The following is a 27,733-nucleotide window of genomic DNA, read 5'->3' on the forward strand; positions in this document are numbered from 1 at the left end:
GATTTATCTTGTTCTTTTGTTTGGAACATAGTCCCCTGTTTCTTCATTATCCTTAACTCTCTGTCTTGGTTTCTGTGCCTTAGGTAAAACAGCCACTTCTTCCATTCTTGACAGACTGGTTTTATGTAGGAGATGAACCTTGTCAATCAGCCTGGCCTGAGCGCCTTGTTGTCTCTCAGAATTTTGTGATTGTCCAACTGCCATCTTTTTGCTTGGTGGCTCCCAGAAGTTGAATGTGTGTCAAGACCCATTTGTGTTCCAAAGGGGTGGATTGCTGTCAGCACCTAGATGCAAGCTGATTAGAAGCTGGACCCTCAGACAGCAGCTGGGAAAGTAAATAGTTAAACACCTTCCAGGGAGAAACTGGGAGATAAGTGTTTTTACCTGCTCCCTCTGTGCTGATCCTGGCTGTATAGCCATGAGGCCGTGGGGGTGGGGGGTGGTTTATGCCTGTCCCTGTTTAAAAACTGCTTCTTTATTTACTATAGTCCTGTGGGACTGTGAATGCAAGCCCTTTTGTCTATCAAAGCTGTGTGATCTAGGGGCCTGTCCCTCAAGTCAGCCCTGAAAGTGGGGTACTAGATATGTGAAGAAACTCTTTCCAGGGAGATCCTAGCCACGTGGTTTTATTATTCGAACAAACTGGAAGGAGGAGGAGGAAGTGCCTACTGGCTCCTTTAGGCTCCAGGGAGGATTGTAGTCCGCTCTTATATGCATGCTAATTAGAAGCCAGATCCTCAGGCAGCAGCCTATAGAGTACGCAGTCAAACCCCTCCCAGTGAAAACTAGGAGATGGGCATTTTTGCCTGTTTTCTCTGTGCTGAGCCCTGGGGGTATAGCAGCAGTGAGTGCTCACATGTGCCTGTTAAGAACTGATTTGCTACAGCCTTATGGGACTCATGAATGCAAGCCCCGCTGGCTCTCAGACCTAGGCAATCTGGAGGCCCATCTCTCAGGTGGCAGCTGAAAAAGCTGGGGCACCTGAAATGTGTACAAGTTCTTTCCAGAGAGATGCTGGTAACTTGGTTTTATCCTTGGAGCAGGCCAGAGAGAGAAAGTGGAGGAAGTGCCTACCAGCTAGCTTCCCCAGGCTCTGGTATGGATTGCAGCCAGCCCCTAGCTGCATGCTAAGTTAGAAGTCAGACCCTCAGGCAGCAGCGTATTAAGTTGCGCTTAAACCCCTTCTAGGTAAAGACTGGGAGATGGGCATTTTTGTCTGCTCCCTTTGCACTGAGCCTCTGGAGAACAGCCTTGGCGAGTGCTCACATGCCCATTAAGAACTGCTTCTTTGTTTGCTGTAGTCTTGTGGTCTTGTGGACACAGCCCCATCGGCTTCCAGAGCTAGGTGTTTGGGAGCCTGTCCCTTGGTTTGGAGTCTTAAAAGTTGGGGCACTAGATATGTGGTTTAAACCCTTAGTTCCTCAGGGAGAATCCTGGAGTTGGAAGTTCCTTCCTGATTGAATGGCACTGTGCTTAGGGTGGGGTTTATGGTGAGAGTGCGTCTCAGCCTTTCCTACCCATTTCAATGTGGGTATTTTCTCATTCACATTAACAATGTGTAGGTGTCACTCAGTTTCTGGATTTTTCTTGGAGGGTATTTCTCAGTGTGTAGCTGTACATTCATTGTGTCTGTGGGAGGAGGGAAGTTTAGGATCTTCCTATGTTGCCATCTTGGTCTCTCCCTTCTGTTTGCATTTTTTAAGGTAACGTGTATTGAGGCTTACTATGTATGAGGCGTTGTGCTTAGGGTTTAGATCCTGCATTGTCACATTAATTCTCATAGCAACTGTTTGTGGCAGGTGGTATTATTCCTATTTTACAGAAAAGAAACCTGAGTTTTAGAAAGGAGACATGCCCAAGAATGTACAGCTAGTAAATGACAGAGCTGGAGTTTCAGTTTTGATCTTTTTCATTTAAAAGACTTAATCACATTTCACATTCTCTTAGGGAGGGCAGGGATCACGACATCTATTTCCCCCTATTTCTACCATTCTTCGAGAGTATTTTGTAAAGTGGTCTTATAGCCAGCTTCTTATGACTTGAAAAAATGTGTGCATACAAGTCCTCTGAAGAAATACACACAAGCAAATTGAAATAAAAATTACCAGAAACCCCTCCAATCAAGATAAAATAGTATTAACATTTTGGAGCATATCATTCTATATTTCTTATGCAGAGAATTAAGTATATATATAAGTGCTCTTAAAGCTAAATGCATTCTGCTAACAAACAAATTTCTCTGTAGTATACCCAAAGCTGTGTGCTTTCTAAGAGCCATTTGTATTTTTTCTTAGCCCTGTTTATGCCCGTTGAACTTATAGCAATTTGTAATGTAATTAAATATTACATAAACCAATGAAATATGAGTATAAAAGTAGAGCTGTTTTCTCCACTAAAATCAGGTTGAATGCTTTAGCAAAATTTGATCGACGAATCTCTAAAATAATTGCTCTGGAAATCAGAGTGGGTGAGACAACTAAACGATTCAAAGAGAAATATTAAAAGTCATGAAGGATTCCATATTCATATTGCTTCACAAGTGTAATTAATGTTTTTTTCATGTTAACAAAACTAAAAATAAGATGATGGATATGATTTATACAGGAAAGATGATGTGGAGTTCTAGTAAAGCAGATTCTCAAGTCCTTACTGTTTAGTGAAAAATAAAGTGTTTTAGGCTGCAGTGTTATCTTTTATGAATCTTCACTTTAACTAGCTTCTGAAATTAAGTCATTAACTTCTAGTCCTAGACACATTAGATTAAGAATGCTTCTACTCTTTACGTCTCAAAAGGAGAATTACATAATTTGCTAAGCTACTTTTTTCACTTAATATATACATCATGCACATATCTCCAAGCTAATAAATACAGATTAAAGTATTTTATGGCAATATAACATATGTTCAGAAAAGTGCATAAATTCTAAGTGTATAGCTCAATGAATGGTCACAAAATGAACACATCCATGTGACCCACACCCAGGTTAAGAAACCACATTTTCAGTGTCCTGGGAGCCCCCCATGGCCTTTTCTTCCCCACCAGTGATAACTGCTATTTTGACTTCTAATGCAGTAGTATCTGTTTTTAAACTTTATGTAAAAGAAATGAATGTAGGTTTTTTTTTTTTTTGATATTCTTAACATTTGTTTGTGAGATTTGTCCATGTGTTCAGCATGCATTATTTGGTTATTCATTGTCATTGCTGAATATGTTTTCATTGAAAGAACATGGCAAAATATTTACTCATTCTGTTGTTGATAGCCATTAGAGTTGTTTATAGTTTGGGGCTATTATGAAGATATTGCTATGAACTTTCTTGTAGTTGAATTTTGGTATACATGAGCAGGCTTTAATTTTTTGTTTGTTTATATGGCTAGGAATGGAATTGGTAGGTCAGAGGATATGTTTCTGTTCAACTTCAGGAAATACTGCTAAAGAGGTTGTACTGATTTATATCCCATCATCAGTGTGTATCAATTTCTGTTGCTCCACAGCTTTGACACCACTTGGTATTGTCAGTTTTATTGATTTTATCCAATCCAGTAGGTTTGTGGTAGTAGGTTTGTGATTTTAATTTGCATTTTCCTGATGACTATAATGAGGTTGAACACTTTTTCATGTATTTATTGGCCATTGGGGTATCTTTGGTTGGGGGCGGGGGTTTGAAGTGCTTCTTTAAGTCTCTTGCCCATTTTTCTATAGAATTGGAAGACTTTTTCTTATTTATACTTCATGTATCCTAGATATAAGTTCCTTTGTTAGTTATACGTATTAACAATATCTTCTCACACTCTGCTTTTGTTACTCTTTTAATAGAGGTTAATGGAAGCTCCTAATTTTAATGTAATCCAGTTTACAAGCTTTTCCCTTTATTATTAGTGCTTTTTGAATCCTGTTTAAGAAATCCTTGCTTACACCCAATCCCGAGGTTGTGAAGATATCTTCCTGTATTATCTTCCATCAATTTTACTGCTTCACCTTTTATAATTGCTCTGTAGTTCACATGGAATTAATTTATGTATATGGTGAGAAGTTAGGGTTAAGTTTCATTTTATTCCACATTTGTATCTAGTTGATCAAGCAGCATTTATCAAGAAGACCATCCATTCCCCATTGTTTTGCATAAATCAAGTATCTGTATATGCACAGATTCAGTTCTGGACTCTATTCTCTTCTATTTGTGTGTTTCTCTTGTGCTTGTATTGATATATGCTTTGATTACTGTAGCTTAATAAACTGAAGACTCAGTCTTCTTTGTACCAATTTCTGATGATATTCTCTGACCCTTTTCATTTCCAAATAAAGCTTAGAACCAGCTTTTCAGTTTCTACAGACATGCAAGGATTTTTATCAAGATTGCTTTGGCTCTGTGCATCAGTTGCTTTGACAGTCAAATGTATAGGGGAATTGACATCTTTGCAGCAGTGAGCCTTTTAGTTCATGTGTATGGAATATCTTCTATTTGGTTCTTCTTTAATTTGCCTGATGTTTTACATTTTAATTATTTGGCTTTAACGTAATTCTTTTCAACAGCTATAGAATTTTGTAGATAACATATCAAAATTTATTTAATCAATACCCTTACATTAGTACCTTTCTGTCTCCTTAGAATTAACTCCTGAATGTGGAATCTGGAAAAATGGTACAGATGAACCCATTTGCAAGGCAGAAATAGAGACACAGATGTAGAGAACAAACATATGGACAGCAAGGGGGGAAAGGTGGGGGTGGAAATGAATTGGGAGATTGGGATTGACATACATACACTAATATGTATAAAATAGATAACTAATGAGGACCTGCTGTATAGCACAGGGAACTCCACTTCACTGTGTAGTAGAAACTAACACAGCATTGGAAAACAACTATACCCCAATTAAAAAAAAAATTAACTCCTGAAACTGGCACTTTGGTGTCAGATAGCATGCGCTCTTACCTTCCCCTGTGAACTGTGTCATTTTAAACTTTTCGCTCACAGTTATAAAGGATTCCACTCTTGCAACCTAGAGAGTTAGTGATTTTTTTTTTAAGTATTTTTCAACTTGATAAGAAAAAATATTCATTGTTCTTTCAATTTGTACTTTTATTACTAGTGAGATTGAGCAAGTTTTCAGTTGGCCATTTGTAGTTTCTTTGTGAATAGCCTATTTATGGCTTTTACTTATTTTCTATCAGTGTTTTTAATTTTTTCTTATTCATCAGTAAGTGCTCTTTATATATCATAGATAAAAATCCTTTGTTATGTATATTTTCAAAATATAAATCTGTACAGTAAATGAATCAGCCAGTATACTTTTGCTATTAGAGTGGGCCTTTGCAACAGAGCAAAAAAGGAAGACCCTGTTTAGTGTGTCTAAATTGTGATTATTCTTCAAATATTTGTGTCCTTTGCATACTTAGTAATATCACAATAATAATGGGCTTGGTAGCAGAGACTATCAGCAACTAGATAAAATAGAAGAAAGATAATATAATAGAGTGGGAAGATCATTAAAATTAGAGCTGGAAGCCTGGGTTCTAGGGCTGGCCCCGCCATTCTTTATCTCTCTGATCTTGGTTAATCCACATAGTCTCTCTGAGCCTTAATTTCCTCATCTGTATAGTGGGCAAATGTATATCATATATCTCACAGGGTTAAGATGAGATCATGTGTGAAAAAAATATTGCAAACAGTAAAAGTTAAACAATACAAATTATAGTGCTAATAAGTGTGGTATAAGTGTAGCAACCTGAATGTATACTTTATTAAAATTATCATCTTTTGAGGTAACCTAATTAATAAAATATTCAGCCTAACATCATTCTGAGTCTGTGGTTTTGGGGTCTGTATTAATTTGCAGGACTCCTTTAAAAAGAAATGACTTGTTATTAAAAAATTCAAGCTGATGTTCTTTGTGACAATGCAGAGTGTGTTTGTGGTGTATTGGCTTCTAGGGCACTGGGCTCTGTCTACAATATTGACAGCCTTTGTGAGGTCATTAGCCACCTTTCGGGTAAAAGCCATTTTGATCTGCAACGAGGGCATTGCATTAAATGGGCATTGATGTTGGAAATCTATATTTTGGTCCTTTCATTAAAATGCATTCTTCACAAAAGAGGCAATATGAATTTGCATTGCAAAGGATAGCTTATTTCTTTTTAAAACTCTTGAAACCAGGTAATTTGATTAAGTCTCTGCCACAGCCTTTTACCTTCCTCTGCAAAGGAACTCTGTCTCCTTTTGACACCTCATATTGGAAGGCAGTCTTCTTCTTCTCAGAATTAATTAACATGCAAATACTTGTCTAGAGACATGGGAACACTGCTTTTTCGATTAGCACTTAAATGTCACTCTTAATGGTGTCAGATTGACTCTTAAGGGCAAATTAAAATGGTATAGTCATCATCTAATTATTTCCTAGGGCATGTTATTGGTATTTCTGATTATTTGGTCTTAGTGGGAGCTTTAATCTTCTACTGTTCACAGGCTGAGTCAGATCCGAGTACCCTCTTATCCGTGGTTTCACTTTCCACGGTTTCAGTTACCTGAAAATAGTAAATGGAAAATTCCAGAAATAAACAATTCATACGTTTGAAGTTGTATGCTGTTCTGAGTAGCGTGATAAAATCTTGTGCCGTCCTGCTGTCTCCCACCCAAGATGTGAATCATCCCTTTGTCCAGCGCATCCCACCTGTTAGTCACTTAGTAGGCATCTCAGTTATCAGATACACTGACTCGGTATCACAGTGCTTGCGTTCAGGTAACCTTATTTTACTTAATAATGGCCCCAAAGCACAAGAGTAGTGATGCCAGCAATTCAGATATGTGAAAGAAAAGCCGTAAAGTGCTTTCTTTAAGTGAAAGTTGAAAATTTTTGACTTAATAAGGAAAGAAAAAAAATTGTATGCTGAGGTTGCTAAGATCTACAGTAGGAATGAGTCTTCTATCTGTGAAATTGTGAGGAAGGAAAAAGAAATTTATGCTGTTTTTGCTGTAGCACCTCAAATTGCAAAAGTTATGGCCACAGTGTGTGATAAGTGCTTGGTGATAAGATGGAAAAGGCATTAAATTTGTGGGTGGAAGACATGAACAGAAAATGTCTTCCGATTGATAGCAACGTATCATGCCAGAAAGCATTGAGTCTACATGGTCTTCAGCAAGGGATCCCCTGAATGAGTGACACTAAGCCATTTACTGCAAGTAAAGATGGTTACACAGATTCATGAATAGGTTTGGACTGAAAAATATAAAGATTACTGTAGAGGCTGAGCCTGTCCATGAGAAGCTGCTGCCATATTTCCAGCGGAGTTTAGGAAGTTGATTAAGGATAGAGATCACATTCAGATAACTTTTATTACAGTATGTTGTTATAATTGCTCTATTACTAGTTATTGTTGTTAATCTCTTACTGTGCCTAATTTATAACTCCATCTTAGGTATGTATGTATAGGAAAAAACATAGTATATGCGTTCAGTACTATCTATAGTTTCAGGCATCCACGGGGGGTCTTGGAACATAGGCTCTTCAGATAAGGGGGGACCACTGTCCTTGATTGCCGCAAAGCTGGGTTCTGACCTTTCTTTGATTATGGCTTCTAGAAAGGCCTACTTGCCGTACCTTGCATTACTTCTCAGCAACAAGTTTATGCAGTAGCAGCATCTGCAGGAGCGGTTAGCAACAAGTCAAGGTATCCAGGAAGGAGGTGCAGAGGGGCTTGGGTAGTGACCGTGTGGTAAAGAATAAACAAGAGGGACTTTGGAGTTAGAGATTCATAGGTTCAAATCTTGCCTGTGCCACTTTGAAGCTGTGTGACCTTGAATAAATTACTTCTCTGAGACTCAGTTTTCTCATCAGTGAAATATAAATACTAATAACTACCACTCAGGCTGTTGGGAGGGTTAAAGGTGGTAATGTATATCAGGTATTACACAGCAGAGTAAGCAATCTACTCTAACAAAGAACCCCCAAATTCCATTGGTTTAATTAATTAATTATTTATTTAACATCTTTATTGGAGTATAATTGTTCTACAATGGTGTGTTAGTTTCTGCTTTATAACAAAGTGAATCAGCCATACATATACATATATCCCCATATCTCCTCCCTCTTGCATCTCCCTCCCGCCCTCCCTATCCCACCCCTCTAGGTGGTAACAAAGCACCGAGCTGATCTCCCTGTGCTATGTGGCTGCTTCCCACTAGCTATCAGTTTTACATTTGGTAGTGTATATATGTCCATGCCACTCTCTCACTTCGTCCCAGCTTACCTTTCCCCCTCCCCGTGTCCTCAAGTCCATTCTCTATGTCTGTGTCTTTATTCCTGTCCTGCCCCTAGGTTCTTCAGAACCTTCTTTTCTTTTTTTAGATTCCATATATATGTGTTAGCATACGTTATTTGTCTTTCTCTTTCTGACTTACTCCACTCTGTATGACAGATTCTAGGTCCATCCACCTCACTACAGGTAACTCAATTTTGTTTCCTTTTATGGCTGATTAATATTCCATTGTATATATGTGCCACATCTTCTTTATCCATTCAGCTGTCGATGGACACTTAGGTTGCTTCCATGTCCTGGCTATTGTAAATAGAGCTGCGATGAACATTTTGGTACATGACTCTTTTTGAATTATGGTTTTCTCAGGATATATGCCCAGTAGTGGGATTGCTGGGTCATATGGTAGTTCTGATTTTAGTTTTTTAAGGAACCTCCCTACTGTTCTCCATAGTGGCTGTATCAATTTACATTCCCACCAACAGTGCCAGAGTGTTCCCTTTTCTCCACACCCTCTCCAGCATTTATTGTTTGTAGATTTTTTGATGATGGCCATTCTGACTGGTGTGAGGTGATGCCTCATTTTAGTTTAGATTTTCATTTCTCTAATTAGTGATGTTGAGCATGCTTTCATGTCTTTGTTGGCAATCTGTTATGTCTTCTTTGGAGAAAAGTCTGTTTACATCTTCTGCCCATTTTTGGATTAGGTTGTTTGTTTTTTTGATATTCAGCCGCATGAGCTGCTTGTAAATTTTGGAGGTTAATCCTTTGTCAGTTGTTTCATTTGCAAATATTGTCTCCCATTCTGAGGGTTGTCTTTTCATCTTGTTTATGGTTTCCTTTGCTGTGCAAAAGCTTTTAAGTTTCATTAGGTCCCATTTGTTTATTTTTGTTTTTATTTCCATTTTTCTAGGAGGTGGGTCAAAAAAGATCTTGCTGTGATTTATGTCAAAGAGTGTTCTTCCTATGTTTTCCTCTAAGAGTTTTATAGCGTCTGGCCTTACATTTAGGTCTTTAATCCATTTTGAGTTTATTTTTGTATATGGTGTTAGGGAGTGTTCTAACTTCATTCTTTTACATGTAGCTGTCCAGTTTTCCCAGCAGCACTTATAGAAGAGGCGGTCATTTCTCCATTGTATATTCTTGCCTCCTTTATCAAAAATAAGGTGACCATATGTGCGTGGGTTTATCTCTGGGCTTTCTTTCCTGTTCCATTGATCTATATTTCTGTTTTTGTGCCAGTACCATACTGTCTTGATTACTGTAGCTTTGTAGTATAGTCTGAAGTCCAGGAGCCTGATTCCTCCAACTCTGTTTTTCTTTCTCAAGATTGCTTTGGCTATTCAGGGTCTTTTGTGTTTCCATTCAAATTGTGCAATTTTTTGTTCTAGTTCTGTGAAAAATGCCATTGGTAGTTCCATAGGGATTGCATTGAATCTGTAGATTGCTTTGGGTAGTAGAGTCATTTTCACAATGTTGATTCTTCCAATCCAAGGACGTGCTATGTCTCTCCATCTGTTTTTATCATCTTTAATTTCTTTCATCAGTGTCTTATAGTTTACTGCATACAGGTCTTTTGTCTCCTTAGGTAGGTTTATTCCTAGGTATTTTGTTCTCTTTGTTGCAGTGGTAAATGGGAGTGTTTCCTTAATTTTTCTTTGAGGTTTTTCATCATTAGTGTATAGGAATGCAAGATTTCTGTGCATTAATTTTGTATCCTCCTACTCTACCAAATTCATTGATTAGCTCTAGTAGCTTTCTGGTGGCATCTTTAGGATTTCCTATGCATGTCATCTGCAAACAGTGACAGCTTTACTTCTTCTTTTCCGATTTGGATTCCTTTTATTTCTTTTTCTTCTCTAATTGCCATGGCTAAAGCTTCCCAAACTATGTTGAATAACAGGGATGAAAGTGGGCAACCTTGTCTTGTTACTGATCTAAGAGGAAATGCTTTCAGTTTTTCACCATTGAGAACTATGTTGGCTGTGGGTTTGTCATATATGGCCTTTATTATGTTGAGGTAAGTTCCCTCTATGCCTACTTTCTGGAGGGTTTTTATCATAAATGGGTGTTGAATTTTGTCAGAAGCTTTTTGCATCTATTGAGATGATCATATGGTTTTTCTCCTTCAATTTTCTAATATGGTGTATCACATTGATTTGCATCTGTTGCAGAATCCTTGCACTCCTGGGATAAACCCCACTTGATCATGGTGTATGATCCTTTTAATGTGCTGTTGGATACTGTTTGCTAGTATTTTGTTGAGGATATTTGCATCTACGTTCATCAGTTCTGTTGGCCTGTAGTTTTCTTTCTTTGTGACATCTTTGTCTGGTTTTGGTATCAGGGTGATGGTGGCCTCGTAGAATGAGTTTGGGAGTGTTCCTCCTTCTGCTATATTTTGGAAGAGTTTGAGAAGGATACGTGTTAGCGCTTCTCTAAATGTTTGATAGAATTTGCCTGTGAAGCCATCTGGTCCTGGGCTTTTGTTTGTTGGAAGATTTTTAATCACAGTTTCAATTTCAGTGCTTGTGATTGGTCTGTTTATATTTCTATTTCTTCCTGGTTCATTCTCGGAAGGTTGTGCTTTTCTAAGAGTTTGTCCATTTCTTCAAGGTTGTCCATTCAATTGGCATATAGTTGCTTGTAGTAATCTCTCATGATCCTTTGTATTTCTGCAATGTCAGTTGTTACTTCTCCTTTTTCATTTCTAATTCTGTTGTTTTTAGTCTTCTCCCTTTTTTTCTTGATGAGTCTGGCTAATGGTTTATCAATTTTGTTTATCTTCTCAGAGAACCAGCTTTTAGTTTTATTGATCTTTTCTATCATTTTCTTCATTTCTTTTTCATTTATTTCTGATCTGATCTTTATGATTTCTTCTGTTAACTTTGGGGTTTTTTTGTTCTTCTTTCTCTAATTGCTTTAGGTGTAAGTTCAGGTTGTTTATTTGAGATGTTTCTTGTTTCTTCAGGTAGGATTGGATTGCACTTAACTTCCCTCTTAGAACTGCTTTTGCTGCATCCCATGGTTTTAGGTTGTTGTGTTTTCATTGTCATTTGTTTCTAGGTATGTTTTGATTTCCTTTTTGATTTCTTCAGTGATCTCTTGGTTATTTAGTAGCGTATTGTTTAGCCTCCATGTGTTTGTATGTTTTACATATTGTTTTCCTGTAATTGATATCTAGTCTCACAGTATTGTGGTTGGAAATGATACTTGCTATGATTTCAGTTTTCTTAAATTTACCAAGGCTTGCTTTGTGACCCAAGATGTGATCTATCCTGGAGAATGTTCTGTGAGCACTTGAGAAGAAAGTGTATTCTGGTTTTTTTGGATGGAATGTCCTATAAATATCAATTAAGTCCATCTTGTTTAATGTGTCAATTAAAGCTTGTGTTTCCTTATTTATTTTTATTTTGGATGATCTGTCCATTGGTGAAAGTGGGGTGTTAAAGTCCCTTTCTGTTGTGTTACTGTCAATTTCCCTTTTTATGGTTGTTAGCATTTGTCTTATGTATTGAGGTGCTCCTATGTTGGGTGCATATATATTTACAATTGTTATATCTTCTTCTTGGATCAATCCCTTGATCATTATGTAGTGTCCTTCTTTGTCTCTTGTAATAGTCTTTATTTTATAGTCTATTTGTCTGATACGAGAATTGCTACTCCAGGTTTCTTTTGATTTCCATTGGCATGGAATATCTTTTTCCATCCTCTTACTTTCAGTCTGTATGTGTCTCTAAGTCTGAAGTGGGTCTCTTGTAGACAGCATATATACGGGTCTTGTTTTTGTATCCATTCAGCCAGGCTATGTCTTTTGGTTGGAGCATTTAATCCGTTTATGTTTAAGGTAATTATCGATAGGTATGTTCCTATTACCATTTTCTTAATTGTTTGGGGTTTGTTATTGTAGGTCTTTTCCTTCTCTTGTGTTTCCTGCCTAGAGAAGTTCCTTTCGCATTTGTTGTAAAGCTGGTTTGGTGTGCTGAATTCTCTTACCTTTTGCTTGTCTGTAAAGGTTTTAATTTCCCTGTCGAATCTGAATGAGATCCTTGAGGGGTAGAGTAATTTGGTCGTAGGTTTTTCGCTTTCATCACTTTAAATATGTCCTGCCACTCCCTTTTGGCTTGCAGAGTTTCTGCTGAACGATCAGCTGTTAACCTTATGGGGATTCCCTTGTATGTTATTTGTTGCTTTTTCTTGCTGCTTTTAATATTTTTTCTTTGTATTTAATTTTTCATAGTTTGATTAGTATGTGTCTTGGCATGTTTCTCCTTAGATTAATCCTGTATGGGACTCTCTGCACTCGCTGGACTTGATTGACTATTTCCTTTCCCATGTTAGGGAAGTTTTCAACTATAATCTCTTCAAATATTTTCTCAGACCCTTTCTTTTTCTCTTCTTCTTCTGGGATCCCTATAATTCGAATGTTGGTGCATTTAATGTTTTCCCAGAAGTCTTTGAGACTGTCCTTAATTCTTTTCATTTTTTCTTTATTCTGCTCTGTGGTAGTTATTTCCACTATTTTATCTTCCAGGTCACTTATCCGTTCTTCTGCCTCAGTTATTCTGCTATTGATTCCTTCTAGAGAATTTTTAATTTCATTTATTGTGTTGTTCATCATTGATTGTTCTTTAGGTCTTCTAGGTCCTTGTTAAACGCTTCTTGTATTTTCTCCATTCTAATTCCAAGATTTTGGATCATCTTAACTATCATTACTCTGAATTCTTTTTCAGGTAGACTGCCTATTTCCTCTTCCTTTGTTTGGTCTGGTGGGTTTTTACCTTGTTCCTTCATTTGCTGCATATTTCTCTGTCTTCTCATTTTGTTTAACTTACTGTTTGGTGTCTCCTTTTTGCAGGCTGTAGGTTAGTAGTTCCTGTTGTTTTTGGTGTCTGCCCCCAGTGAGTGAGGTTGGTTCAGTGGCTTGTGTAGGCTTCCTTGTGGAGAGGTCTGGTGCCTGTGTTCTGGGGAGTGGGGCTGGATCTTGTACTTCAAGGGCCACATCTGGTGGTGTGTTTTGGGGTGTCTGTGAACTTAGTATGATTTTAGGCAGCCTGTCTGCTGTTGGTGGGATTGTGTTTCTGTCTTGCTAGTTGTTTGGCATGGGACGTCCAGCACTGGAGTTTGCTGGCCGTTGGGTGGAGTTGGGTCTTAGTGTTGAGACCGAGATCTCTGGGAGAGCTCTCGCTGATTGATATTACGTGGGGCCAGGAATTTCTCTGGTGGTCCAGTGTCCTGAACTCGGCTCTCCCACCTCAGATGCTCAGGCCTGACACCAGGGCAGAGCACCAAGATCCTGTCAGCCACATGGCTCAGAAGAAAAGGGAGAAAAAAAGAAAGAAGAAAATAAATAAAAATTAAAAAAATTTTTACAAGTTATTAAAATAAAAAAAATAATAAAAACAGAAGTGAGCAACCAAACCAGTAAACAAATCCACTAATGATAACAAGCACTAAACACTAAACTAAGGTAAACAAAAATCAGAAACAAATCAGTCACAAACAGCAAACCCCAAGTCTACAGTTGCTCCCAAAGTCCACCGCCACAATTTTGGGACGATTTGTTGTCTATTCAGGTATTCCACAGATGCAGGGTACATCGAGTTGATTGTGGGGATTTAATCCTGTGCTTCTGAGGCTGCTGGGAGGGATTTCCCTTTCTCTTCTTTTTTCTCACAGCTCCTGGGATTCGGCTTTGGTTTTAGCCCCACTTCTGTGTTTAGGTCGCCCTCAGGCATCTGTTCCCTGCCCAGACAGGAGGGGGTTAAAGCAGCAGCTTATTAGGGTGCTGTTGCTCATTGTGCCGGAGGGAGGGAGGGGTACGGTGGTTATAATTGGAATGCAGGGTGAGCCCGCAGCGGCAGAGGGCTGCACAACATTGTAGGAGCCTGGGGCTTACCGTGTGTTCTCCAGGGAAGTTGTCCCTGGATCATGGGACCCTGGCAGTGGTGGGCTGCACTGGCTCCCAGGGTGGGAGGTGTGGGCTGTGGATAGTGAGGTATGCACTGACAGCCATGGCTCACACCCATCTCTGAAGCTTGTTTAGGCGGTGTTCTGAATCCCCTCTCCTCGCGCACCCCGAAACAATGGTCTCTTGCCTCTTAGGCAGATGCAAACTTTTTCCCAGACTCCCTCCTGGCTAGCTGTGCCGCACTAGCCCCCCTTCAGGCTGTGTTCACGCAGCCAACCCCAGTCCTCTCCCTGAGATCTGACCTCCGAAGCCCAAGCCTCAGCTCTCAGCCCCCATCTGCCTCAGCGGGTGAGCAGACAAGCCTCTTGGCCTGGTGAGTGCTGGTCGGCACCGATCCTCTGTGTGGGAATGTCTCCCCTTTGCCCTTTGCACCCATGTGGCTAAGCTCTCCTCCATGGCTCCGAAGCTTCCCCTCCACTACCCCATCTCCACCAGTGAAGGGGCTTCCTAGAGTGTGGAAACTTTTCCTCCTTCACAGCTCCCTCCCACTGGTGCAGGTCCTGTCCTTACTCTTTTGTCTCTGTTTTTTCTTTTTTCTTATGCCCTACCCCAGTACGTGGGGAGTTTCTTGCCTTTTGGGAAGTCTAAGGTTTCTGCCAGCGTTCAGTAGGTGTTCTGTATGAGTTGTTCCCTGTGTAGATGTATTTCTGATGTATTTGTGGGGAGGACGATGATCTCCGCGTCTTACTCCTCTGCCATCTTGAAGGTCTCCACGTTGGTTTAATTTAGGTTATTTCCTTCTGGAGGAGGGAGGGCTCTGCTCCATACAGACATTCAGTGAGCCAGACTTCTTTTATCCAGTGGTCGTGCCATTCCCTAAGGCCATGGAGCCCTTCAGTGGATTATCTGTCTCTGGTAGTAGGCAGGTGAGGGAAGAGTGTGAGCATATGGATTGCACAGGAGACTTTATGGGCCAGGCTGGAGGTGGTGCACAGCACTGCCACTCGTCTCCCACTGGCTAGAATGCAATTCCATAGATCCACCTACTTTCAAGTGAGCCTGGGAAATGTGTGTCTTAGGAGGAAGATAAAATAGGTTTGTTTGGTGAACAATTAGTCCTCCACTACAAGCACCCTGTAATATTTGTTGAGTAAATGAAAGAAAGAATAAATGGATTCTCTGTTCATTTTCCTCTCCGTGGACTTTTAGAGTGTTAGAGCTGATAGGGGGCCTTAGAAGTGATTACGTTTTACCCTTTCTTTTTATAGATGGGGAGCCTGAGGGCCTGGGGAACTTAGTGACCTATACAGGATCTTCCAGATATTAGTAGCAGGACTAGAGACCCTGAATCTGTTTTCCCAAAAGCTGCTGTTTATTCTGTGTTTAATTATTTGAAACATCATTCTTTGTTTTCTGCCATAGGGTTGCCCTTGCACTTTGGCATGTGAAGATGAGGAGTTTTAAGATATGTTAGTCTGGTCATTGTAGGTAGACTTCAATTTTGTTTGGAAAGAGGAATTTGGTATTTTAGGGTGGTGGAGAGATAACCCTCAGAGGCTGGAGACTCCACAGCTTTTTAGTATTTTGCACTAAGTGTGAGAATTAATCTTCATTCACCCACTCTCATGTTTAAGCAACCTTTCTTTAGCCCCCTTCTATATGCAATGAATTATACAAGGTGATGTGGGTGCAGCGGTGATGAAGACAGAAACATTCACAGCCGAAGGAAGGTCTCAAGTATTTAAACAATAAGTACTACATAAAATGAGAGTGCAGTGGAAGCAGTAAGGTAGAAGTGACCAGCTGCTGGGGTCGGAGGGAGAGGGAGTATGGGAAGCTTCATGGAGGAAGCAGGTCTTTGAACTGGATCTTAAAGAATCCAGTTTATTGGGAATTCAATCTGCTTTAAAACGTACACACTTGTGTATGTATTTATATAATTGGTATAGGTAATCTTGCCTGGTTGTGACTGTGCGTTGAGAAAAATGGGGTAAGAAAACCAAACAGGCAAAAAAACCAAAGCCGTGATCAAGTTTCCTGTGTTAAATTAGCATTTAGCACTCACATTTACCATTCATCTATCATTTTGTCAAGTTATTACCAGTAAATAATTACAGAAAATAACCCTTGAATACAGGTCAATCATTATCAGCAAATATTTTATTGTGAGCCAGCAAGTTCTTGACACTGTCATTTTAGGTCCAATGGACTTTGTGTAATTTTTGGTTAGGTACAGACCCTTAAAAGAATTTGTAGAGGCAGGGATAAGATGCAAGAGATACCAGAAAACTGTGAATCAGTATGAAAGGGAGGGAAACACAGGCGCTACATATGACACATGGAAAGGTACATAGGTTTAGATTAGCGGGCTTGATTTTCAGAGAAGCTTCTCTGAGAGGTACTATTTGGAACCTAGATTCGTAGAGTTCTTGGAAATGCTTGGGAGTTGGCATCTCAGGTATAGCTATTAAGTCATGTTGAAAGAGCATGGGCTATTTCATAGTCTGGCAAGGAGAATTCTCAGCAAGGAAAGATTGAATGAAAGTTTCACAGAAAGCAGCAGAGGCTGGCTGAGCGCTCAGGCTTGTCTGACGTCTGTCCTTCTCCCACAGCTCCATCCTGCCTCTCTGAGAATGCAGGGAGGAGTCAGAATCCTATGATGCTGTCCAATTTACAGCTTAGAATCAGGGTTGCCCAGGATCAGCTAGGAAGCAGAAGGTGTTTGTTTTCAGCACCCTGGCTCCTCTGTGGTGTGTCTCTCTTCTCTTTGGCATATATTTTCTCACATCCTCTTATAACCTATTCACAGTGGAGTGTCAGGAAGACTCGTACTATTTTAAAATATACATTTTAAACTCTAAAGGCATTCTTATACAGTAACAATTCAAGTTGTACAAAAAGGATATAAAATGCAAAGTAACTCTCCCTCTTTTCCGAAACCTTTAATCCTCATTTTTAAAAAAGTATCTTTTGGGGACTTCCCTGAAGGTCCAGTGGTTAAGACTCCGTGCTTCCAATGCAGGGGGCGTGGGTTCCATCCCTGGTTGGGGATCTAAGATCCCACATGCTGTGGGGCGTGGCCAAAAAAAAAACCCACAACTTAAAAAAAGTATCTTTCTAGACATTTTATTTGGACATACTAGCACACACAGATACAGCATTTTTTATTTAAGTGGACTCATTTAATATATGCATTTTCTGTAACCTTCTTTCTATAATTAGCATGTGAATTAAAAGCTAATTAATAGCTTTTCCTACTACTACATAGTTCTGTCTTATTTTTTAAATCAGCAGAATAGTCTCTGTACTGCTTCTACATGATTCTTATTGAATAATATTTAAGTTTATTTTCTTAATCCTTTGCTATTTACTACACACTCTGCTGCAGAGAGCATCCTTGTAGCCATCTGCAGAATTGTAGAGGAGTTATTTGTAGGGTATTTGCAGTGGAGTTCCTAGGTCGAAAAAGTTAGATAGATATTGCTGAACTGTCCTCCAGAAAGGCTGTACTTATTTTCATTCTATCCACAGTGTATGCAAATTCTTTTTTTCTGAGTATTTTTCTTTTTAAAGAGGATCCTGGACTTAGGGCCAGAGAAGAAGAGGCAAAGAGGAGAGAGCCTGCTAAAAATAAGTGGTGGCCAAGAGAAATGAAAACATATGTTCACACAAAAACTTGGACATAGCAGCACTGTTCATAACAGCCAAAAAGTGGGAACAACCCAAATGTCCATCAGCTGTTGAATGGATTAACAAAATGTGGTATATACGTACAGTGGAATATTATTCAGCAATAAAAGGAGTGAAGGAGTAATACATGCTATAACATGAATGAGCCTTGAAAGCATTATGCTACGTGAAAGAAACCAGTCACAAACACCACACATATTTATATCAAATGTCCAGGATAGGCAAATCCACAGAGATAGAAAGTGTAATAGTGGTTTTGCTTAGGCCTGGGGAGGTAGGTGGGAGGGGGATTTGGGAAGTGTCTGCTAAGAGATATAGGGTTTCTTTTGAGGGGGTCGAAAATATTCTAAAATTAGACTGTGGTGATGGTTACACAAGTCTGTGAGTATGCTAAAAACCATTGAATTGTACACTTTAAATGAGTGAATTTTATGGTGTGTGAATTATATATCAATTAAGCTGTTGGGAAAAAAAAAAAGAGTGGTGGCAGAACGCATGGAATGGAATGGAAAGGATGAAGATGTGGCCATTAGCACGGGCCTGTGGGACAGACAGGAAGACACTGTTATAGCCATGTGGCAGGGAATTTGGATGCGGAAGACATTCCTCTGAGTAACACCGAGCTGAGCGTTCAGGTGGCTGATGGTAGCCAGCTGGAGAGGTGGATGGTGGGTTTTCTTCCCCCCCAGCAGAATGGGGACAAGAGGCAGTTATCACATGCCCTGGGCAGGGTGAGAATGGGGGTTAGGACACTGAATTACTAACTTGTTGTCCTTGTTCAGTCCTTCGAATACACAGAAGATACTGTTCTCCTGGAAGGCAGTAATAGTTTCCTTTGCTGACCTAGAAATGCCTGCTGTGCTCCAGCGTTTGGAAAAGGAAGGTCAGAGAGAGGAAGCTGAGCTCAGCTGCTGAGTCAAGGAGAAGGGGAGGAAGACCTAGGGTCACAAAGGACAATAAGGCCCTCGTTTGTGAATAAGAGCAAGTAGTCAGTTTTAAATCAGCAGTTAAGCTTTTTCTACACAGTGGAAGTGACTGTTCTTTTGGAATGTGTTTGCTAGTAAATATCATGCTAAGAATGTTTAAAAGGAAGTTATGATTTTAAGTGGCCTATGAGTTGCACTGATTGATAAAATTTCACTCAAGGGAAAGAGGGTTAATTTTGCAGTAAACACTGAAAAGTAAAGGAAAATTAACACACCTTTCTGTGAAAGTCCAGTTTTCTTTGTAATTGTGGCTTTTTGAACATGCTCTTTACTTCTCATTCACTACTGTGACTCTGTAGCACAGATTAGATCGAACTGTAACGTCCGAAACCTTCTTAATTACTTGTAGGTCCGAAGTTTTTGGCTTCAAAAAGAGCTGAAGTAGGTCTCCGTGGTTCTGTTTTGAAGGTTAATCGTCTTTAGTGGCTACGACTGGTTTACCAGCAGTTTACTTTAGAAGCCCAGGACAGCACACATGTGTGGATCAGTGTAGATCCTAATGGCAAAATTCTTTTGTGTCAGGTAGACGTCTTTCGCTTTGTCACTGTATTTGATTCACTACCCTGACTGCTTTGTTCTCCAGAAAATTCATAGAAGTATATATGATGGATAGTAGACTGTTAGTCTTGGTGCTTGATTAGGATGGAAACAGGCATCTCATCCACTTTTAAACCTTCCCAAGAGGTGACTTTTCCTCTGATTTTATTTGACTTTCTGAAGAACCTTTAGCATTGAGAGAAATTTGGTCGATGATTCAGAGTGTAAGGGAGGGGGAGGGAGCGATTCTGGCACATGTGCACAAGTTGAATAACAGCTGGTGGATATTTTTATATTTACTGCTCTTCTTAGTCCAAGGCCTGTAGTTAACTAGGGGGTAACTAAGCTCAACTACACTTATCAGACTTAGAGATTTTAGTTTGAATATGTCACTGTTTAGGCCTTTGGGAAAACTTAAGTGTGTTTAGCTGATGGTAGAAATGCAAACCTCCTCTCATGGAATTCCTTGTCATTCAATAAACGAAGAAGAAACTTTTAACAGATCAAACTGAGATAATTAAAATTGCTCTTTATTTCTGGCTATTAACCAAATCCTAACCACTGCACATAGCTACACAGGATTTTTGTTTGGTTTTGGCTTGTTTTACTTTTTGGTTCGTTTCTCTTAAATGTATTTTAAGGGTAATCAGTTATGGCCTGTATTAGAATTCCTTCTTGTGTTCTTGAATTAGCATTCTGGAAGTAGCAATGAATTCACAGGAGGACTCAAGAATGTAAGAGATCATATGTTGATTATATCTCAATTTTAAAAATTAATTAAAAAACCCAACTAGAACAAATACAAGAGCAAGGTGTTTCTACCACTTACTGAGTTGGAGGTAGAAACTTTCATCCTTTGCCAACCCACTTGGAAATCGTGAGTGTGAGCTGTCATGACAACTTCAAAGCACAGCTTGTTCCCTTGGTGGCAGAGCCAAAACATTTAAATTATGCGTGAACAACTATTATAGGTTAGTGTAGACAAGTGAGTGAGAGTCTTACTTTGCTGGTTGATGATACTGCACATATTTAGATTGAGCTAAATATCAAAATTGCCACAAGCCAAGATATACTCATTGATGAGGAGTTTCTTTAACCTTCTCAGTGTCTGATAGATGTTTCATGGAAAGCAAAACCCCTTCTGTCATTTTCTTTTTTTAAACCACAGATTGAGGAAGCAATGAGATAGAAATACTACTCTGAACTTGGTTCTAACCAGCGAGAAAAACTGTTTCTTGAAGTAGAATTGACTAAAATCTTGGGAGGGGAGTAACCATGATAGTATTGTTTTGTAACTGCAAAAGAAAGGAAAGTGAGGTGTAACCATATAGTAATGTTGACTTTAGGAAAATATACATTTAGAGAAAGGATAGGTATTTTTCAATGTCCAGAGACTTGAAAAGTGAAAACAGTACAAAAAGAAAAGGGGAAAGAAAGAGAAAGAAGGAAAGAAAAAAAATTCTGACAGCAAAAGTTACAATTTGGGGGGGATGAGGAAGAAAAAAGGATAGAACCATTTCAAGAACAAGGACTTTTTGATGGGCTTGGATATTAAGAGAACATGTACAGAAGATTGAAAGGCAAGCACATGCTCAAGGACAAATGCAGAAAAGTGGTATAAAACCAGTAAGAAAATATCTGCAAAGCTCAAGTCCAGACTGAACTGAGGCTGGAGAGAATGCTGAAGACAACAGAAAAGGGCTCTTTAAAGCTATGTTCCAAACAAGAAGAACAAGTAAAGGCTAAGCTCATTGCTTGGGGCAGATGGAATAATGTTAACATGATGAAAAGCAGACCTACTCAACTACTTGGTTCCTCTCTTCCTCTATCAAAGAGAGTGATCTTCACACTGGAATGTGTAACATAAACATGGTTAAGAAAAATTGAAGCACGCAGGATCAGTGATGATAATAATAGTTGCAATTATAATTTGTTGAGTTTCTACTCAGAACTGAGTATTAAGGTTTTTTGTTTTTTTGTTTTTTTTCAAGGGCTTATGGCAGCTTTGCATGGTAGGTATTATTGTCATCAACCCCATTTTACAGGTGAGAACACCGAGGCTCAGGAAGATTTAGTAACGAGCCTGAAGTTACATAGCCAGTAAGAGATGGGCTAAAATTCAGATTCAGGCCTGACTCTTTGCCTGGACACCCTGATTCCCATGCCTTTCAGCCCCTAGCTGTGTTAAATAGGATTGTGTCTTTCAGCTTAAGTTATGTTCTAAGACACATAAACAAGCAGAAATCCAGTAGATGTTATTGAAAAACCACAGTGGGTAATCGCAGGGGACACAAGGAAAATGGAATATCAAAGCGATGAAAAACAAAGACTGTCTTAATTTCTTTTTTAAAGGTTCACCTTAGACTATCTAGAGCAAAGAGCTGGCTGTTGATCCTCAGCACACTTGAGGTTTTGTTCTGCAAGTGAACAGTTGTAAATGAAAGTAAGCATCCTTAGGAGGCAGCAGAGGTTCACAAAGCATCCCAGATGAGACTCTTCCCTCCTGGCCTCCCTTCCTTCCTAATTATTTAACTGGTAACCCTATCATTTGACAGAGAGTCCCGTATGGCTTATAAACAAGTTGAATTAATCTAGGTTCAGTTGAGTAGATTCATATTTGTTTGAACTACTTTATACAGATTATTGACTTTAGACAAACAGGCTTTAGTGAAATTAAAATACCGTATTTATGGCATCTCCCCTGTCTATCCATATAGCAGCTCTGTAAAAAAAGGAAATGAAGTTTTTTTTGGCCTGAATTGTTCTTGCTAAACCCCTGTGGTTTCTGGTATTTACTGCCTTCTAAGTGCTTATGAATTATCTATGTCAGCGTTCCTCAAGCTGTTTTCTCAAGAACTCTATAGATGTTGGAAAAGTTAATAGGTGTCATCTCACGAAAGCACAGTTTGGGAAATGCTGATCTGTGTAATAATTTGTTCTTAAACTTGGCCAGGGATAGACATCAAGTTCATTGATCTGTGATTTAGGGAATCAAACTCTTTAATCATTTTTAAAATCTGGGCTGGGTTGTCTGCCTTCTCTTTGATTGCTCGGAGTATTCCACATCTTTATACCTGTCAGTTCATTCAGCCTCCTAGAATATAATTTACCTTGGCTTGGTGACTTGAAGTCCTTTAAAGGAATTAGGCATATTCTTACTTTTGGGGGGCTTTAACCCTTATTTATGCTTTACCTTTTGAGGTTTGAGGAGGAATTAGATCTGGCATGCAGAGTGTCTGATGGCTTAAAGTAGGAACAGTAATTGAAGTTACAAATAAAGAGATTTCACATGAATATAATGAAGTGCTTTCTAATAATTTGGAGGGGCCAGGCAGAGATTATATTATATCTGGTAGAGATATAAAGAGGAGATTCATACATTTAATGGGGTGTTAGAGAAGCTAAGCTTCTCACACTAAGATTTCATGATTACAGACATGTTCGTTTCATATATAGTCAAAAATAGGATAGCCCTTGGATACTGTCAAAATCTTAGAAATCAAAGACTATTTTGTTATGGTACCGTTATTATCCAAGAAAAGTATGTGCAGTCTCAAGCTCTGAAGAGTAACTGCTGCCTTGGTTATTCAGAGGGGATGGGTGGCTGGGCAGTGGACCTATTTTAGGGACCCTTCAGTTTATTACTGTGAAATGATTGGTTATCACCACTGCCTGCTCTTCCAATAGCACTGTTCTAAGTGGTTTTGTTTTTATTGATCGTCAAAGAAGAGAAATCAAATTCTGGTTAGGACCCTATTTGGATATAACATGACTGTGTTGAGATTAAAACTTTGCAGAAGTTTGAAATGAAATGGAATTAATCAATGGCATCGCCCTGTAGGTAGGTTGGAAGCAACACTTGTGAGATTTTTGCCAGGACAGAGAGTTGCAGTCAGTATTCATTTTTTCAAAACAAGTAGTGGTTCTTTGAAAATAGCTCATTTCCCCCCTCAGTAATGAATAAATTACCTAAAATAATGGGATTAACAGGATTGTATTTTGTTGTTGAAACAAAACATTGCCAGGAGTTATAGCTGGTATTCAGGACCAGTCTTTGGGTGAATTCCATGGCAACATCAGCATTTGAAGAATATAACAGAGAATAGGTTTATAATATTCAGTGCACACTTGGTGCTTAACAATACGAAATGAACAAGGGACTGATAAAATACAACTGTTGTTGAATAAATATGCAAGATGAGTAATGTTGGAGTAACCATCACTGATCTTGCCTGATTATGACAATTGTGGGACATGGATTCTGATGGTGTAGACAGTTATAACGTGTTTTATGGGATTTTGAAACTTTTACCGCCCTGTTCCAAAGCACTTCAGATTAGTGACCATACTGTGTTGTAAAAATGTATTCATGTGTCTCTTTCCTAGTAGATTATAAGCTCCTTGAGGGCAGTTATGCAGTGCGTCTTAGCCATGTTGCACTGTACTTGATCCCGAGTGCTGCACGTAGCCACCAGGCTGATGATCACAGAGCTCCAGGGGGCCATTACATCACGACGGTCCACACCCTCACATCTCCTCAGTTGTGCAGGCGTCTAGCCAAGCTCTGTGGCTGTAACCAGTGCTTGCTGAATAAACAAAGGGAGGAACGAATGAACTGGCAAACTGTTTTTGCTATGTACTGGCAGACCCTTCTGGAATAGGACTGACCAGTACAGACATCGGTATCCTACTGTGCATGTGGCAAACAGGCTCTCTTCAGTGGCGCTTGTGACATTGCTGCAGTCGTGCCTCCCTTTCCTGCCAGTTTTGCAGCCCTTCCTGCCAATCTCCCCATCCTAAGATGCAGCAGCTGGTGTAGTTTCCCTCCCTCCCTCCCTCCCTCCCTCCCTCCGTCCCTTCCTTCCTTCCTTCCTTCCTTCCTTCCTTCCTTCCTTCCTTCCTCCCCCTCCTTCCCTTCCTTCTTTCCTTTCCTTCCTTGTATTTTTGGAATGCCTCACACATGCCAAGCACTGTGCTAATGCTTTTGCATGTATTCTGTATTTAATCATATGTAATGCTTTCAGTTTGAAAAATATTTTATTGGTCTAGAAGCAAAGACCCAGAGGTACCCAGCACATGGTCACACAGAAATAAACAGAAAGTGCCAGGGTTCAATCCAAGTGTCTCTGGTTCCTGATTCCATGTTCCTTCTGTTACACCATGTAGCCTCCCTGGATCGAGCCTCACTGTTGCTCTTTTATTTCTCTCTGTCATTCCTGTCCTCCCTCACATGCTGTTTCCTCAACCAAAACACAGACTGGGGTGAGTCCTTGAAATAACACTTTTCAAAGGATACTGAAATTATGCTCATTTTATATGATGTCACCAAATGTTCAGCGCTGTTTAGCCCTTTGGTTAGAACTAGGCCATTTCTCACTTCGCTTATCATGACTTAGTCTTTATATTTCCTGTTTCTTCTCAGACAAGTCTGAACGCTGTGGAAGAATTCATCTTTCTGCCAGGCCAACTGTGCCGTTCTCCTCCAGTATATCCCACAGTAACTCTCCATCTTTTCTTGCAGGGGGGCAGCATTGAGGGCTGGTTGAGGTCATGGTCTCTGGAGTCAGAATGCCAGGGTGAGAACCCTGACTTTTGCTCCATGCTAGCTGTGTTACATGGGATAAGTTACCTCTGTACCTCAGTCACCTCTCCTGAAAAATGGAGATGAGAATGATACTGCCATCACAGGACTGTTGATTTAATCTACTTAGAGCCCTTAAAGCCCAAAGCCCATAATAAGATCTTCAATAGGGGCTTCCCTGGTGGCACAGTGGTTGAGAATCTGCCTGCCGATGCAGGGGACACAGAGCCCTGGTCTGGGAAGATGCCACATGCCGCGGTGCAACTAGGCCCGTGAGCCACAACTACTGAGCCTGTGCGTCTGGAGCCTGTGCCCCGCAACAAGAGAGGCTGCGACAGTGAAAGGCCCGCGCACCGCGATGAAGAGTGGCCCCCACACCACGATGAAGAGTGGCCCCCGCACCACGATGAAGAGTGGCCCCACTTGCCGCAACTAGAAAAAGCCCTCACACGAAACAAAGACCCAACACAGCCAAATATAAATAAATAAATAAATAAAAAATCCTTCCCTAAAAAAGAAAAGACCTTCAATAAATGTTAAGTATTATTTTGAATAAAGGCCAAGAGCCTCACTCATGGTTTAAGACTCATCCATGAACTGCTTGGGTTTCCTTGGTCTTTTGCTTCCCATTCATTCTTCCTTCTCCTCTGGCCTGCCATCTTCTGCCTGTTCCTCCAGTCTGTGTCTGCAAATCATCTGCCCACCCCCGAACCTGGACCTCATCTTCTGCGTCCATCTCACTCCCTGTGGGCTGTCCATGTGTGTCAGCTGGTCCCCCTTACAGAGCATCTAGAGCCTTCCAAAATCCCTTGTCTTTCATGAAATCTTTCTTACTAAGCGGGAGAGAGATGAGTAACTCCCCCGCTTGTACGTTTTCTGAACATACACCTTCACCTCACCAAAACACAGTGGTATTGATGTACGTTTGTGAAAAGAAATAATTTGATTTCACTGTTTGCTCTGTACCTAAATGTGTGTTTGGAAGATCAACATTCATTTAGAAAAGGACACTCGTTTCTGTTTGTGCCTGTTCTGAGTCCACAGCTCATGGGGAATAGAGGCTCTGACTTCAGACGTCCCAGTCCAGTGTCACCTGGCCATCTGTGAATAGTAAATTCTTGATTCAGAGAAAAGGCAATTTGAATTTAATTATCCACAAAAAACCCTAACCCCTAACATGCATTTTGAAAATGCATGTTTAATGCTTTACTCAGATCTAATAGTTGAAAGATCATCTAAAGCCTTCTCATCTTGCGTTAAGGGTTTAAAATTTCTCTGAAGTCTTAATAAATATTGACTAAAGATATTTTCCCTAGAGTAGACATAGAAAACATCCATGCTTCTTCCCACCCATCCAGCACCCCGCTCCCTCCTGAAAACTTTCCTATTTACCCCTGAATATTGTCGGCCCTACCTTGTACTTCAGGCCCTGTATTGGAGGAATGACTTTCACAATCACATGGTAGGAACTGTTCTGGATCCTTAAGGAAAAAACTGCCACTGAATAGTGCATAGTCTTCTACTTTGGAGAGATGACAAAAATTACAGTGGTTTTGCCTGTCATTTAAAAAATAAACAGACTCTGAACCTGTCTGGATTTATTGGCTTTACAGAACCAGACTGAGAGTACACCATGCACCAAATTATGGCAGAACAAATTCTTCTATAGGACATTGATGGTGGGTTGGGCTTTTCTTCTCTTTCTTTGTGTGTCTCATTGCTGGCAATGATTTCTGAAGCATCAAGCATTTTCACCTTTGTGTAAAATTAATCAGAGGCAGACTCTTAGTGGGCTGGAGCTATTTTTCCTCTCTCTGTTGGACCAAATCCTTGTCATGGCTGCCTTATGGTGTCCTAGATAGAGGTAGGTATTCCTGAGGAGCAGCATATAGTCTGTAAAGAATGCGTTTTGGATGCCGACTGGTCAGGTTGTTTTATGTGAACCTTCAAAAGTGAAACAGTGAAAGAATATAAGCATTTAGGGGCAAAAGGTGGGTCCTTATTTTTATCTTTAAGATGGAATGTGGGAGTAGGATATTTGTTAATGGAGAAGATGGGGATATTGCTTGAGCAGATGCCCTTCTTTTTGCTACATCTTAACATTTAAATTTACTTTAGTTTCCAAACTGCTCTCTTACACATAATTGAATGTTAACTTCCCAGCAATCCTGTGAAGTTGTAGGAAAGATATTATCTCCAACATGCGAAGAATCATTTCTAAAGAAACCAGATTTGATCAAGTTGGCTCAGGTCTCGTGACTGAACCCAGATGGCAGTCTTCCAGTTCCCTGTGCAGTGCTCTCCCCACTAGATCAGGGAATCTCACACTTGACAGTTCAGAAGGTCTGGGCTTGGGCTTAGAAATTAACATTTTTGTCACACACCCCAGGAGACTGATTGTGATGCAGATGTGTATTGGACCACACTTGAAAAAAACCTACTCTACACTATATTGTATTTTGGGTTTCAGCTTCTTTTTAATTGTGATGTACTAAAAATATCACTTTTTTTTTTTTAACATCTTTATTGGGGTATAATTGCTTTACAATGGTATGTTAGTTTCTGCTTTATAACAAAGTGAATCAGTTATACATACACATATGTTCCCATATCTCTTCCCTCTTGCGTCTCCCTCCCTCCCACCCTCCCTATCCCACCCCTCCAGGCTGTCACAAAGCACCAAGCCAATATCCCTGTGCCATGCGGCTGCTTCCAACTAGCTATCTACCTTACTACGTTTGTTAGTGTGTATATGTCCATGACTCTCTCTCGCC

The 27,733-nt window shown here is 39.8% G+C and overlaps 1 protein-coding gene and 1 long non-coding RNA gene across 15 annotated transcripts in view; one reads left to right on the top strand and one right to left on the bottom strand.

Annotated features, from left to right (window-relative positions):
* Positions 1–27,733, bottom strand: part of LOC125960540 (uncharacterized) — a 293,564-nt gene that overhangs the window by 130,457 nt on the left and 135,374 nt on the right. The window lies entirely within an intron of this gene.
* Positions 1–27,733, top strand: part of CRADD (CASP2 and RIPK1 domain containing adaptor with death domain) — a 246,893-nt gene that overhangs the window by 82,608 nt on the left and 136,552 nt on the right. The window contains exon 3 of one of the 14 annotated variants that reach the window (XM_049694857.1): positions 24,801–25,179. The exons of the other annotated variants lie outside the window; for them this stretch is intronic. Within the exon in view, the coding sequence (XP_049550814.1) occupies positions 24,801–24,913 (113 nt within the window). The 3' untranslated portion in view covers positions 24,914–25,179. Of the gene's footprint in view, positions 1–24,800; positions 25,180–27,733 lie in introns of those variants that run through there. 14 annotated transcript variants of the gene reach the window in all.

This window comes from Orcinus orca, chromosome 11, assembly GCF_937001465.1.
Source record: "Orcinus orca chromosome 11, mOrcOrc1.1, whole genome shotgun sequence".
NCBI classification, from domain to species: Eukaryota; Metazoa; Chordata; class Mammalia; order Artiodactyla; family Delphinidae; genus Orcinus; species Orcinus orca.